General features: G+C 50.4%; 3 protein-coding genes across 3 annotated transcripts; 1 reads left to right on the top strand and 2 right to left on the bottom strand.

The window, feature by feature from the left end:
• Positions 1-22: 22 nt before the first annotated feature.
• Positions 23-1,673, bottom strand: PC9H_009690 (uncharacterized protein; the record flags this gene model as incomplete). The annotated part of the gene is given in 2 exon segments (XM_036779188.1): positions 23-1,654; positions 1,668-1,673. 2 exon segments carry the CDS (start codon positions 1,671-1,673, stop codon positions 23-25), a joined length of 1,638 nt encoding a protein of 545 aa, XP_036628577.1.
• A 2,330-nt stretch (positions 1,674-4,003) lies between these two features.
• On the top strand, positions 4,004-6,592 carry DIT2_2 (cytochrome P450-dit2; the record flags this gene model as incomplete). The annotated part of the gene is made up of 16 exons (XM_036779189.1): positions 4,004-4,151; positions 4,208-4,270; positions 4,328-4,362; positions 4,415-4,506; positions 4,568-4,611; positions 4,668-4,765; positions 4,826-4,870; positions 4,930-5,060; positions 5,124-5,374; positions 5,425-5,486; positions 5,563-5,810; positions 5,877-5,906; positions 5,967-6,200; positions 6,257-6,289; positions 6,350-6,378; positions 6,438-6,592. 16 exons carry the CDS (start codon positions 4,004-4,006, stop codon positions 6,590-6,592), a joined length of 1,698 nt encoding a protein of 565 aa, XP_036628578.1.
• A 398-nt stretch (positions 6,593-6,990) lies between these two features.
• PC9H_009692 (uncharacterized protein) lies at positions 6,991-11,807 on the bottom strand (the record flags this gene model as incomplete). The annotated part of the gene is made up of 10 exons (XM_036779190.1): positions 6,991-7,198; positions 7,256-7,622; positions 7,681-8,680; positions 8,732-9,552; positions 9,602-9,681; positions 9,740-9,893; positions 9,950-10,265; positions 10,323-10,445; positions 10,505-10,639; positions 10,698-11,807. The coding sequence occupies 10 exons, from the start codon at positions 11,805-11,807 to the stop codon at positions 6,991-6,993; spliced, it is 4,314 nt and encodes a 1,437-aa protein (XP_036628579.1).
• Positions 11,808-15,183: the final 3,376 nt, after the last annotated feature.

Genomic DNA, 15,183 nt, shown 5'->3' on the forward strand with positions numbered 1-15,183 from the left:
AGTCGTTCTGAGAGAGTCCAGACTAATCCTCGTCCGGAATTTCCTGAACATCTTCTTGGGGAATACCCGCCGCAATTTCTGGACGAAAAGTGGTAGTGGGTTTACTCTCTAACATGTTGACCATCGCGACAAGATCATCGTCGGGCGCCGGGCGGGCTTTCACTTCATCCATACGGTCGGCAGCATCGGAAGACAGTTCCTCGAGGTCGTCCACGGCGGTCTTATCGCTTCCAGTGGGGATTGGCTGTATATCCGCGACATCCGAATCCAACCCAGCATCTCTCTCTAAATTTGTCTCATTGCCGCCAAGAACGTTCTCCGACTCGGAAATAGAATCGACCTGGGGATGTTCTTCTACGACTTCATCAACGACAACATCTGCTTCGACCGGTATCTCTGGTACTGCCTCAACTGGCTCTGGTGATATCACAGCTTCTGCTTCAAGTTCGTGTAGCTCCTCTATTGGCGCATCATCCTCGGGCTCCAAGGAAGCCTCGGTGTCTTTCTGTGCGCCCTCTTCATCTTCCGATCCAGAAGTAACAGTCGCCACAGCCCCAGCGACTGCCGCCGTCGCAGCAGTTGCTCCGGCAACTTTCGTCGCCGTTTTGGCCCCATCAGCCTTCGATCGCGGTGCGACCGCACCACCTCTTGGCTTGGCTGTACCACGGGTTGAACTAACTGATCTTGTGCCAGTAGGCTTCGCGCCACCGCGAGAAGGGGCCGGGGATATAGGTACTGGCGAGCGTGCTTTCGACAGAGAGGCAGCCGTAGGTTTGCTGAGCCTGTCTGCCGCGCTTGCGCTCAGGGTTGCCTTCTTAACCGGCGTAGGCTTCGCGTCGGGCGCATTACGTGCCCTTGCAAGCGACGCAGCAGTGGGAGCAAATAAGTGGGATGGGGTCTTAGGACGCGATGTTGTGGAAGGTGTTTTAGGCCTTGTAGGGGTCTGGACTTTCGAAGGACCCAAGCTAGCACGCGAGGGTGTCTTCGGACGCGAAGGGGTACCAACGGATGCCTTCGCGACCGATCGGCGAGCGGTTGTAGACGTTGTGGATTGACCTGTGTGCTGTGGCTTGAGTGTCGGAACGGGAAGGTTAACGGGAGCTGTGGGAGGTGATTTGGCAGCGGAGGGTGCCTTACGCAGCTCTTTGGCAGGGGGAACTTTCACCGGTGATGTGTGCGTACGTGGAGCTGTCGATGAGGACTTGGAAGGTGTACCGACAATTGACTGTCTCTTTGAAGCCGTTGTACGCGGTGGGCTTGCAGGAACTTGAGGCTCAGGAACCAATTCTTCTGTGGCAACCTCCGGTGTGGGTGCAGGCAGCGGCTCGGCGACTACCTGGGGGGGTTCCCCGGCCGATGGAGGCGATGAAAGTAGCGAATGTGTGGGCTTATCTTCCTGCACTAGCCTCGGAGGCCATTCCCGCTTGTCCCTCTCCTTTGGCTCCTCCTTCGCCGAGTCACCTGTGTTTTGTGCACTGACGATCGAAGGGCGCGGTGCACCGTTAGTCCCAGCTATCGATTGACGCTTCGTCTGTTGCTCAAATCGCCCGATGAGATTCGCTACGCTTGCACGGGGTCGTTCGTCTGGCAGCGGCCTGGTAGTCAAGAATTTCAAGAATTCCAGTGAAGCTGAGCAAGCGAATCGATAGAGATCCTGAATAAAGCACGTACATGTGATCCAGTCACAATAACTTTGCTGTATGGGGTTTCTGTAAAGCCAACACTGAGAAGGAGAATAAATGCAGAATGTCAAGGTCGAGGAGGAGGATTCAACTTGACGTGGTAAAGAAGAAGGAATAGGCGCATTCCGTATTAGGTAACCCTAGTACAGGTCTAGTAGCGACGTTGCGCCGCCGTGGCAACCATACACCACGAGCGCGAAACAAGCCACTATCAGTGACCACCCATATATTCGAGGTTGATTTGAAACGGTCATCTGTAACTGATTTGATGACCGAGCAGACTCATCAATAAAACATCAACATCTTGATGTTCCAAACTTCCTACGGAACCTAGTTCAATTGCCACTGGCATCGGATTCCCCAGTTGGCGGAAACATTGTGCGATATATTTATCTTTTGCCCATCAATGCGGGCCTGATCTCATCCATTCAATCTACAGGAGCTTGTATTTGTGTGCAAGCTGTAAGCTAGCCTCGCTACCTGCTAGCGACAATATAATGTGTCATTCCATGTTGCTTTGTGCTGGGAGCTTGGAGCCCAAGATTGCGACCGTGATCATTCAACCATCCCGCACCGTTTTACCGTGGGCGACAGAGATATTTCAGTGATGGTAGAGTGCCGCGCCTTGCCTGGTTATCCACCCGATGTCGCACTCCTTGCTCAATACGACTACTAGGAAGCCACGACTGCTATTTTGGAGCGTACGCTGCGTGATATACCCCTGAGCACAAAACTTTGGCTACCTCCTCCTCAAACATAGCACCGACAACGCCCCCATTTGCCCACCGTCAGAATAATTGACAGATGATGAAAGGACGTACGCACTCTCTTTGGTCTGCCTGGCTGACTCCTCTACCGAAGCATGGCATCCCAGGAGCAGTTGTATAATGGTACCGATCATTACCACCACAGTCGTTGACATCCACACGACCCCTTCACTCGCGCAGCCTGCTTTGCGTAGTTCCGTGCATCCGTTGAAGCGAGCAGGTATTTGGAATGATGATGACAATATCACATAGTACGAATTCTCATCCATTGCCCTCCCTCCTCCGCCGAAGCAGCGGTTCAATCAATGGGCGTAGAGACTGACGTCCGAAGGCTGATAGATATCGTTGATCAGTCGTATCCCTCGTGAGTGGGCATTCACACAACAAACTGCTAACTAATCGTGATATTTATTACAGTTCTCTTTCTGAACGGATGCGTGGGTGTGGCTCGGTTGCGTTTTATTTGCTGTCCTCAGTTGGCTTCCTAGTCCGTCTCATGATACACTTTATCTCGCAAGAGCTTGTGACCAGCCGTGCATGTGCATGTGCACGTCAAAATTGAATGTTTGACAACCACAAGAAGGGCACCCCCGGTAGCTAAGAGTTATAATTGTGTCGTCAATTCGGCTCCTTGTACTAATTGCGGATTATGCAGCTTTCGTTTTATCTACCTTGCAATCGCCCTCTACTTGACGATAACTTGATCCGAGGCGACCTAAGGCCGCGCAGCTGTACACCTGCCTAGCTGAAAAGGAGGTCCCCCCATCCGTCAGGTAACGCGTGCTAAACTCACAAAGCGCCCTAGTATCATCTACTCGACATATTTCAGCAGATGCCCTTGGTGGTAGTCACCGATAGAGGAGATCATCGGGGGAGCTTACACCGCAGATACCAGCCTGCGTCTTCTTTGGGGTAGGATCTCATGTATTGAATCTACAGGAACCTAGCGGTGATGGAGTGCGCAGGCCCTGTATCTTTGCAAAGGAATCCGAAGTCTTGCCTGGTTCCGCGGGTGTAACGAGAATAAGTCCTCTAACGCCTGCACTATCGGGCATCAGCCTTCTGGATAGCCGACTTTAGTCAATTAAATTGTCAAGATGAGCGTCCGGGAGCTCGGAAAATAGAAGGCGAGTTTGCTCATCGAGTCGACGTCAATATGCCCATGCTCATATATTTTTACATACATAGGATTTACCTATAATGACCTTGTATTCTCAGCTAACGTGCGCCGTAGTCCGATACCTGTCGGCATCCCCACTTCTTACGTCCACGTTAGAACCTTCGATGCATCACGGGGCTCATTGTTGTACTGTGATGAGAACAGGTGTGACTTCTCGAAGACATAAACGGCGAAGCTTCTCGCCGCGTGTGGGTAGAATTGGGTCTCATACGCTCCGCTTTACGCACTCATCACTCAGCCACCATGAGAGATTGGGTACTCGAATATGACTGTGTCCTTCGGGTACGCGGATTGAAGGTAGTCTTCGCTGTTCCCGAGGATGTATAAATTCGTTAGCCCTTCATGGTACCTCGTCTCACTGCTGACTACCCGCGATGACCCTCTTATCTACTCTTACCCTCGCTATTGAGGCCTTCCTGATCTACGCCGTTTCGTGGGTCGTTTGGCGCACACTCAGGCAGTATGTAGTCCAATCATGCTTGGATAACATTCCAGGACCACCCTCTGTGTCCTTATGGAAAGGTGCGCTAAGGCTCAGCGAAATAGTAAGGCATCATCCTGACGCCCACCTATTGCAGGTAATCTGGGACAGATCTTTGATACAAACGGGTGGAATTTCCACTTAAACCTCGCAAAGAAATGTGAGGCACAATCATCATGAGTTTGATATACTACTAAACTTCTCTGATACGCTTTAGATGGACAGGTCGCGAAAGTTCATGGGTTATTTGGAGTATGTTTTCCCACCGCAGACTTGTCTTGATCCTTACTGAGCTGACCTGTAGGATAAACAACTCTACATTTATGATCCGAAAGCAATGCATCATATCATCGTCAAAGACCAGGATATCTACGAAGAGACCTCCCTTTTCATTCAGTGCGTTGAACCACTGAATCTACCCATACCTAACTTGCCAACATCCCCTAAATGTTGATAGGAGTAATCTCGTTATATTCGGACCCGGGCTTTTGTCAACTCTAGGTGCATGCAATGGCGGGTTTCCGTTGTGCAGATGGAATCTGAACGTCAACAAATAGGTAGCCATCATAAGAAGCAACGCAAAATGCTCAACCCCGTGTTCTCCATTGCACATATGCGCCAGATGGTCCCGACATTCCACAAGATTTCCAACCAGGTATGCATGACTACCATATCCTCTTCGTTTTCACTTGATTTACGGCTCGCCTGTGTAAAGCTACGAGACTCCCTTACCCAGAGATGTTCTGACGGTCCACAAGAGGCAAGTTTGGAAAACGACCGTCGTAAATTTAGTGGTGCTGAAACGGAGGCTTATTGTAGATTGACATGCTGCGTTGGATCAGCCGCGCTGCCCTTGAACTGATTGCCCAAAGCGGTCTTGGACATTCGTTCGATTCTCTTAAAAAAGACGAACTCCCCCACGCATACATCGTAGTCATGAAGAAGCTGCAGTACGTTGTCATATATGATCGTATAAGCTATATGATTTAACAAATGCGCTATCGCACCTGTAGGCCAACAATATTCAGTATGGTGATTGCTCGTAATTTCCTCCCCTGGCTGGTAAAAATTGGAACACCTTCCTTCCGACGATGGGCCATCAGCTTGTCTCCGTGGAAGAAGCTTCGCGAAATAAGAGATATGGTAGACTTCATGCATGAAACCTCTCTGGAAATATACAACTCGAAGAAGAGAGCTATTGCAGAAGGGGATGAAGCCGTTCTGAAGCAGGTTGGACAAGGCAAGGATATAATGAGTATATTGAGTATGATGCCGTTTGATCTTGCTATAAATACACACTGACGGAAGGCTTAGTGAGAGCCAATTTGGAGGCCTCGGATGAAGACAAGCTCCCAGACGAGGAACTTCTTGCCCAGGTCAGTCATTTATGTCTATTGAGGGACTAAGCAATCCCGCTAATTCTACGACATCATCCTTCTCAGATATCGTAAGGCTTTGTCTTTCATGACACACTTCACCGAGCCTATACCTATCTACAGGACATTAACTTTCGCCGCCGTGGACACAACTTCTGGTGCCCTCGGTCGTACTTTGCACTTATTGTCTGAGCACCCAGAAGTCCAAGCTAAGGTCAGAGAAGAGATCCGGACGGCCAAAGAAAAGTTTGGCGGTGACTTGCCCTATGATGAGCTCGTCTCGCTTCCCTACCTGGACGCTGTGTGCCGCGAGACTCTTCGCCTGTGCGTCTTATCTTCTCCCGGTCATTAATCCCTATCGTCTTGCTAAGATCCACATTTACTATCTAGGTACCCTCCTATTTCGTATCTCTCTAGGACGTAAGGAACTGCATCGCTCGCGATCCTGTCGATTTCTTACTCAGCCTTCTATATGCATAGAACTCGCAAGGATACTGTGCTCCCGCTCCAGGACCCAATTCGGGGCATAGATGGCAGCATTATATCAGAAATCCCTATACCAAGCAACACAAACGTCATTGTCGGTCTTCGCGCTTCCAACACGAACCCGCAGTTGTGGGGATCGGACGCTTTGGAATGGAAACCTGAACGATGGCTTTCACCCCTTCCGGATGCCCTCCAAGAAGCACACGTACCTGGTATTTACTCAAACCTGTGAGCACCACCAGTTACTCCGAGCCCATCGATTTCTAAATGAAGGCTATATATAGGATGACGTTCTTGGGAGGGGGTAGAGCTTGCATGTAAGTACTTACTCCGTCTCGTCTCCCCCGGGCTAATCAATCGATGTTGATAATACCTAGCGGATTCAAATTCTCGCAGCTAGAAATGAGTAAGCGACCATTTCCTCGAACTTGCGTATTTGACTTACGAACGCAATGCTCTTTTCAGAGGCCGTACTATCTGCCCTCATGGAGACTTTCGAAATTTCGACGTCCGCAACTGAAGAGATTGCTTGGAACATGACTGCTATTGCAACGCCAACTATCAAGGGGCCGACGTCAATGATGCCACAACTTCCGCTGACGTTGGCACTAGCTAAATAGTTGTTTTCTACGTACCGAACCTCATTGTCGCCGATGGCGTCCTCATAATTTTCATATTGTACACTTCACTGTTTCAACTTTCAATTCAATTGCGTGTGGATAATAATTTATATGCAAAGTCTATTGCGTGGTATTGATGCATGATTGAATGTTTGTTATGCTATATACATGAATGGCATTATAAATGAGTCTAAGTCGTGTGTGATCGTATCGAAATCAAAACTGAAGGCCTAATGAACATGCGAAATTGAGGTTTCCAAACATCGGTCCCTTCGCCAGATGTGGCGAATACTTGTGTAACCTCGGGGCGCTCCAAAGTAGGCGCTGCATAAATGCACGGCCCGCTGCCTTATGGACCGGGAGAAGAACGAAGTAGTATAAAACAAAAACAATTTGGACTAAGGTCGAAGACCAAATCGTTGGATTGCTGGGTCGGTCGGATCAGTCTCTGGATGTATTTGAAGTTTTCCTTCCCATAGGGCGGCTGAGGACTTCGAAGGGTCCGTGCCGGCAGGATCCGAAAGGGATCCAGTTTGCTTCTGGGGAGCCCAACCAGCGCCAATGGTAGAGGCCATGAGAGAAGGTGCCATAGCGAGTAATGATGGCCTAGATATAAGCGGCGTTAATCTAGACGTTCAGGGGAGTGAGTGGAGATACACATACACAGCAACTCGTTCGGCGTCTTGGGCGACGCGGGCGGACCGACTCTTAACAACGAATGAAGACGAACGAAGGCGCCCACCGCGAATATTGGCGAAGGCTCCAAGATTGTCGCGAACCATGGTAATAGCAGCGTTCCACTCGGAATCGGGATTCGTGGATGGAAGAACTTGCTTGTAACTCTTACCAAGGAGTCCGACTGTACCGAAGAGTTTCTCGAAGGGTCCGTTGGGTAACAGACGGATAAGGACGCCCAAAGGAATAGAAACGACGCCAAGAGCAATAGAAATACCCCATTCACGGCCCCCCATGCGAGTGACTTGGAAAGCAGCGCCACCGACAAAGACGATTAAAATCTGGATGGCGACCTCTGCATGGAAAAGATGGCGTCAATTGCCTGATAAACGCCTGGAACCAAAGAGGCTTACCAATGAATGTGATAACTATAAAGTACCAGTTTCGGAGAACGCCCTCGAAGATATTGAGTTTCCTGTCGAGGCGACGACAATTGACCGAGTTAAATATTTGCGCAAAGACGAAAGCGTTGAAGACAAGGGTACGAAGGATTTCGCGATTGTGCTCCGTGTCCTCAAAGCTGAGGATGCGAATACCCAAGAAATGGAAGATGAGAATGATGATCGTTTGATATACAGATTGAAGCAAAATTTGCTTGTACATATTGACCGAGAAGAGAGGCGCCGTCTTGCTGTCGGGTTTGCGGTCCAAAAGCGCTTCGGAAGCGGGGTCCGTGGCCAAAGCAAGCGCAGCGAATGTGTCCATAATGATGTTGATCCATAACAGCTGCACGGCGGAGAGAACGGATTCTTCCTCATCAGAGGCGACAGCAGAAACAAACGTAATGATCACAGCCGTGACGTTCGTGGAGATCTGGAACTGAAGGAATTTGCGAACGGCGTCGTTGACGCAGCGACCCCACATAATGGCCTTCACGATCGACGAGAAGTTGTCGTCCATGAGGATGATGTCGGATGCTTCCTTCGCAACTTCAGTACCGGCGATACCCATTGAGAATCCAACGTGAGCCGTCTTGAGAGCAGGTCCGTCGTTGGTACCGTCACCAGTAACACCAACAATCTCACCGATAGATTTAAGCGTCTCTACAAGGATTTGTTTGTCTTCTGGGGACGAACGAGCCAAGACCTGCAGACGAGGCACAATTTCGATCCGGTCCGGTTGGGAGAGTGACCTAAAGACAGGGCCTTCCATGATGATGCCGCCTGGAGTGTAGATGCCACATTGGAGAGCAATGGAGCGAGCCGTAAGGACGTTGTCACCCGTGCACATCTTGACGGTGACACCAGCGCGATGGCATTTCGCCACAGCTTCTCTTACACCGTCGCGAAGGGGATCCTCGATACCAGTGATGCCAATGAGAGTAAGATCGGTGGCCATGTCCTCGTACTCAACCTGGAAAGAAAAATCAACGCACTGCTTGGTGCAAGCAATGAAAGTACTCACCTCATCAGTGCCGACAAGTCGCATGCCGGCTGGAGGCCAAGATGACAAGTCACGGTAGCAGAGCGCGATAGTTCGAAGTGTCTGATTGGCGTAGAAGATAATAGTCCGTGAGATGTTTTCAGCTTCTGCTGGGCCGATTTCCTTCGTCTCGATGGCATCCGTAGAGTTCGAAGAGCCGTCCTGGTTGACCACAACGTGTCGCGTACACTTCTTCGTCAAGATCTCGCTGGCGCCCTTCAAGTAAAGCCTCCAGGTATTCCTGTCCAATTGAACGACCACACCCATAGCCTTGCGCTCGCTCGAGAACGGTACCATCTGCACAATCTTCGCACTGTCCCTCGTCTGCTTGAAATCTGCCCAATTCAACTCCTTCGCGAACTGCAACAACGCTGTCTCCGTCTTGCTCCCAATAAACACCTTCTCGCCAGTCTCCGAATCCACGTTTTCGAAAGCAGTAGAGTTGATGGCGATCGCCGCGTTAAATACATCGCGAACCTGAGGCGAGAGTACACTGTTCAAGTGTTCCTGGTCGATCGAGAAGTCGTTCAAGTTCTTCTTCTCGCCATGTTTGAGGCCGGGTTCCTCGCCGACGTTCGTCCTCGCCTGATTCTCTTCCAATTGACGCACAAACTTGCAATTGATGCCGACCGACCCAGCCACAACCGTCATGACATTTTGAGTAAGCGTACCTGTCTTGTCCGTGCAGACAACCGAGGCATTTGCCATGGTTTCGCACGACCCAAGAACACGGACTAGGAGCTTTTCGTATGTCATGCGCTTGGTAGCGAAAGCCAGCGCCAAGGTCACAGCCAAAGGCAACCCTATGGAAGGTTTAGCCCGGTAATTGCCAGGAAAAATCAACTGACACACCTTCAGGCACTGCCACAACCACCAAGGTGACCGAGATGATGAGAATGTTCACGAAGGCGATCCCATTCTCACTAGGGTTACTGCATTCACGAAATTGATCAGTATGTTAATTAAGTAAAATACGGAAGGAGATCATACCGAGCGGGACTGCCTGTGCCAAGTTGAACAAAAAACCTGATCATGAGAGCCGTGAATAGCGTTAAACCCGCAATACTGCCAATCTTCGCAATAAGTCCCGCAAGGTTGTTGAGCTTGAACTGCAATGGTGTGTTTTCCGCATCGCCTCGGAGGGCTATTGAATTTGTTCCTGTTAAATTGAATCCAGGGTGTATAGCATGAGGCACGTACCCATCATGATGCGACCGTTGAAACTCTTCTGACCGACGGCGACAATAACGTAGAAACCGACACCTTCCAAGACCTTCGAGCCACTGACCATGAAGCAATCCGTGTGTGCGAGGGCGTGGTCCGCAGAGTCTTTCCCCTCTTCGCCATGCTCGCGCAAGATCTTGTCGCATTCCTCGAACGATAATTTCCGGATAGCATCACTCTCGCCCGTGGCGCCCGATTCGTCGCACTTGACATTGTGCCCACTAAGGAAAACGCCGTCGCATGGGATAATTTCACCGGATTCAATCAACGCAATATCTCCAACCAAGATGTCCTAATTGAGAAGTTTGTCGTTAACGTTGAGTGGCGCGATGACATAAGAGTTTCGCACCTTAATATCCACTAAGTGCTCAATTCCGTTGCGAATAACCTTGACGAAGCGTTCATCTTTCTTTTCGTTAAGTACCTGGAACTGCCGTTCCTTCTGCCAGTCATTAAGTGACCCAACAAGAACCTGGGGTGCAGAAGATAATTAGCGCTCCTCGACAGAACAAACGCACAGGCGCTACGTACCACAATAGCAATAGCCACAATAATAGCCACACCTTCGACCCAATCAACGGGAGGCTCCGTTGGATCTCGAGAAGGTCCAAAGTCCTGGAGGAACCCAAGCGCCAGAGATATAACCGCAGCAACCGATAACATGATCTAAATAAACGGGTGACATGAGCAACGATATCCTGAATAATCAACAGCTTGAACTAACCAAAACTTTGTCTTGCAGCGCATCCCACATAAGTCTGAATAGCGACTTAGATGGCCTATGGGGGAGTAGATTTTCACCGTATACTGCGCGCCTGGTCGCCATGTCGGCCTCAAAGGCCGGTCCCGAATCGCCTGGACCGTCATCATCGTCATCATCTCCGCCGTCCGCGCAAAGTTGCACGGGCTGTCGACCAGACTCGCCGTCGGCATCTGTGAGCATGATGCCAGGGACGCCAGGACCACCAGGCGGGCCCGCCTTTTCCGGATCATGTCGGTGGGAAGTACCTTCACCTGCCCCTAGCCCGGAGCTATTTCGTGTCGGTGTGCGCTTCAAGGTGTCGGATTTCAAGCCACGAGTGGCGCTCGTGCCTAATCCCTTCAGAAGACCCTTGGAGCCGCCAAACGCCCTCATCGTGTCAAAACTCTTGGGGTCCAGCATGTGCGCAAGTTCGTAAGGCCTGAACGCAAAGGGCGTAGGATCGACGGTCTTATCCTGCTCCAGTTGAGCGCGTTGCGCCTCTTTCTCCGCCTCTTGCTTCCTTTCCTTCTTTGACATCTTCTTCGCCTTGGCTTCAGTCTCCGACGTCACAGACGCGTCTAGCTGCGAACGCCTCGTTTCCTGCAGCCCATCCACATGAGTCAAACTGGTTGTGTTGGACTTTACATTCATGAGGTTATGACTGTCTGTCCGTTGGTGATCTGGTTCCGTGCCTTCACTGCTTACCATGGTCGAAACACTGCTTTTCCGAGCATGAGATGCGCCGCTGGCATCTCCAACATTGCTATCAGGGGAAAGCAAGGCGAGCGAGCCCATTCCGCTCGCAGCTTCTGGCTTATTGTCGCGTAAAGCGAGCGACGTTTGGAAATGAACGGAGGACTTGTTCGAAAGAGTGGGAGATGGCGGCACGGATATCGTACCGTCGTTCGATAGAAAAGTGGGTGTCGGTGACGGCGGCACGTCGAGGGAGGGGCGAGCGGGATGGAGAGCACCGGGGGACAAGAGTTGTTGTTGGTTTCGGTGTAGCGGAGGGAGATCGGTATCTGCTTCATGAACTTCGATTTGAGGTGGGAGGTTCACAGGTACTTGAGCAATGTCGCCGTCGTTCGACATGTTGCAGAAGCGTGTTTGCGGGAAGGTGGACGAGAGGGAGTGGGTTGCGTTATAAGATTTTTCCCTCTCAACAGCATTTTGGATCTCGATTTGCCTATTTTGGCTTTAACAGCTTGTGACGCGTGACTGACTCCGTTACGCATATGCCAGAAATCACCACCCCCTTCCGTCCGCCCCCACAAGTCGCTCCCAACCCTCTACTCAATATCTCTTGGGCTTGATTGGATTGGTCACGCCCAGACAGTTCTCGGCTCGGCATTGTCATGTACCAATATTCACAATCCCAAGGACACACAGTTCCACTAAATCCTGAAGGTGAGCTCGGCGACGGGGTTCAGTCAGGCTGAACTGCTGGGCACTCCTATGCTCTACCACAGCAAATATTCGGTCAAGTTCGCCAGGCGGTTCCCGCCCCTTTTCCATCCGCCAGTATTACGTTCCGACACTGCGGCGCCGCCACCTACACTGCTTCATTGCCAATTGCGGCGCCCGATTATTCAAGTGCAGCATTTATGAGGTCCTAGTCTTTGCGGTTGCCCAGTAAAAAATATGTGCAGGAATAGCAGCACAGGAAAGCACGGTGTGGTACGTAAACTTAATTACCTTTGGAAACACCCTAGTTCCGGTCTCCCTGGCTCCTCCTCGGTCTTCGTGGTTGGCACTTCATGAGTTACCCGTCCCGTCTCCGGAGGATCTCTTGAGTCGAAGCCAAACAGCCTACTCTTATGTGCAATTCATTGGATGAGACGGACTGACGGATGCACTTGAGTCCCAGTATTCCCACACATGTTTATTTACTTCCTCAATCAACAATCGGCAACGTCCTGATCTCCCGATCACTTCATGATCGGCGCTTCACTCAAGCGCTTCGGTGCGCGTCTATCGTCTAGTAAGTGCTACATATTGTCCTGATGGGCGTCTGGAGGTTTGATGCTCTTGATTGATCGATTGATCACTATGTACCATACCAAATGTACCAATGACAACGGAAGTTCCCTCTCCCCTCAAGTCACGCTTTCCTTAATTCCCTCGAGCCCCCCATGCGATGACCGGTGCAAGAGGATATCAACCCCGCGCTGTCATTAACATTAATTAACATTCATCAGGTTTTCTACAGTTCTCTACGCGTCATAGTCGTATCACACTCCTGGCGCTACTAACTTCGAAACTCGATCGATCGATCACTCCCACGTACTCCCACGTGCCACTTAGCGCCCGCCTGGAAGCAGGAGTCACCGTCCAGCTCTGTAATATCGAAATTCCTGACTCCTCCGAACTCAACTACAACTCAATTAGTATCGTGAACGTATGTTGTACATTCTGCGTGTATATTCACAAACCGACGATGACGATGAGCAGAGCATCAGTAAAAATCTGAACATGCAAAAATGTACGATGACAAACCTTCCGCAAATCCAGCGAGACGGACGGTCTATAGACCTGTCCAAGTGGTAGTCATTTTCCAAATCGAGGACGTAACCGACAGGCAGCATTGAAAAGTTTGAGGGTCCGCTTTAATTTATTCCATATATTCAGAATCAGTCGTTCGCATCACAAAATGCTGTTAAAAGTGGAACCACGCTAAGAAAATACACCGGGCTGATGGGCTCCGCCCAGACGACGACCTCGACATTATACACAAGGTGTACGGGCCGCCAGGAACGCACACGCCGCCCGCCGTTGATATAGCCTACACACGTATCGACAGCACCAACCCACGCGGTGCATATCTTTTCCTTATGCGCTATGTTTTCTCGGTAGTATTGCATGAATGCTAGTCAGTGCGCATGGTTTCCATCTGCTCACAGGCTGATTTAGAAACATATTGTCGACAGCCCCTAGGCTTCTTGAAACACGTAGCCTAAAATCACGGCCACGCCGATATCGTGAGTACAGGGACGACGAGCCACGTTGAACGCCGTCCGGGCTTCAAAGGCAGCGAGCGGTAATGTATCTGGCATGCTGTTTTGTAACAATCGAGTCTTATCTTTCAGCCATGATGTTCGCTGCGTTCGTCGCTGCATTCGGGAATGCTCAGTCTAGGGTACTGAGCACAGGTTTCTCCATCTTACTCTTCATGAATCATAGGAGAGACAAAGGCTGTCTGATACATATTAGTAACTAGGTGAGTCTCCATCCATTTCCGCTCCTTGATGTATAATTGAATGATCCTTGTCAAATACAGCAGGCTTATGGACGTATACCGGCACGACTGGCGAACTTATAGCACTGAATAGCAGTAAGCTCTCAAGAAGCTAATCAATCATTCCATCTTCGTCGGGCGACGGGTCAAGATAAAAGCGAAGATAACGCCCGAGTACCTCTCACCTTTGACGACCTGGTCTCCGGCATTTCCTCGATTGGCTACCGTTGTTAAACCTTTCCGGGACAACTGAATTGTAATCGCGTTCGCAGGCACTGCACTCGTTTAACTGCGGCCAAAGTCCTCTTTGTTGATGGGATCCTTGGCTACTGCCTGAATTATGTCTGACTTTGCGATGGATCGGATACCTGGCTGTACCTGTGACAAGATGTTCCAAGGCGACCGAGTATTAGGAGGACAAATAAAAACCCGCTCGCCAAGGGCTGCTGGGAACTGTTTGGAGGTGCGTAGTTCGTACACAGGTGGCCTTCAAGGACGACCCTCCATTGAGATATCATACAATAGATGCCACTGTTCTCGGTCTCGGTCAGTCATCTACCAGATCCTGGCCCGAAATCACCGTAACGTTACCTCCGCTCTTGTAAGTTACCCGACTCTACTAATAATCGAGTCCAAGCAGTGACTTCAACTTGGAGTGCCTCTGTGGAGCCTACAACAGTGGGGAATCGACCCCGCAAACACCCACTCGTCGCCCACGCTTGCGGACATCACGTATATGGGTAGTGCACACGATCTCTTTCGGGCCTTCAAGTTATTTTCCTCGTTAGCTGCGCACATCACACAGCGTCCTTCATACTACATCACGTTAACTTCTCGACTTCCGAATATGAGGTGATGTAACACATGCCCTGGGGTTGACTAGTTAAACAAGCGACCGATGAACGCTCGAATGTGCACCCACCTGGTGGTAACCTCGAGCAGCAACGCCAACTAAAGACCCTATTACACGATGTTCACCTTTGTATTATTATCTTCGTCACCCTATCTCGCCGAGTGGTCCCTCGCAAGCCCATCTCGACGGAGCCTTGAACATGCGGAAGCCATCAACCCCACAGCTTTCAGGCGAAGGATGTTCAGCGGCTTGCACATGCCTCATGCACGATTGGCCTGATTTCGGAGACGGTGACTCAAGTAGTGGAAATCAGTGTTACTGTTCTACATCGTTTAGTATGTGGAGATGACTGAGAATGATTGATTCGACCCACTCTATGT

This window comes from Pleurotus ostreatus (assembly GCF_014466165.1).
Source record: "Pleurotus ostreatus strain PC9 chromosome Unknown scaffold_7, whole genome shotgun sequence".
NCBI classification, from domain to species: domain Eukaryota; kingdom Fungi; phylum Basidiomycota; class Agaricomycetes; order Agaricales; family Pleurotaceae; genus Pleurotus; species Pleurotus ostreatus.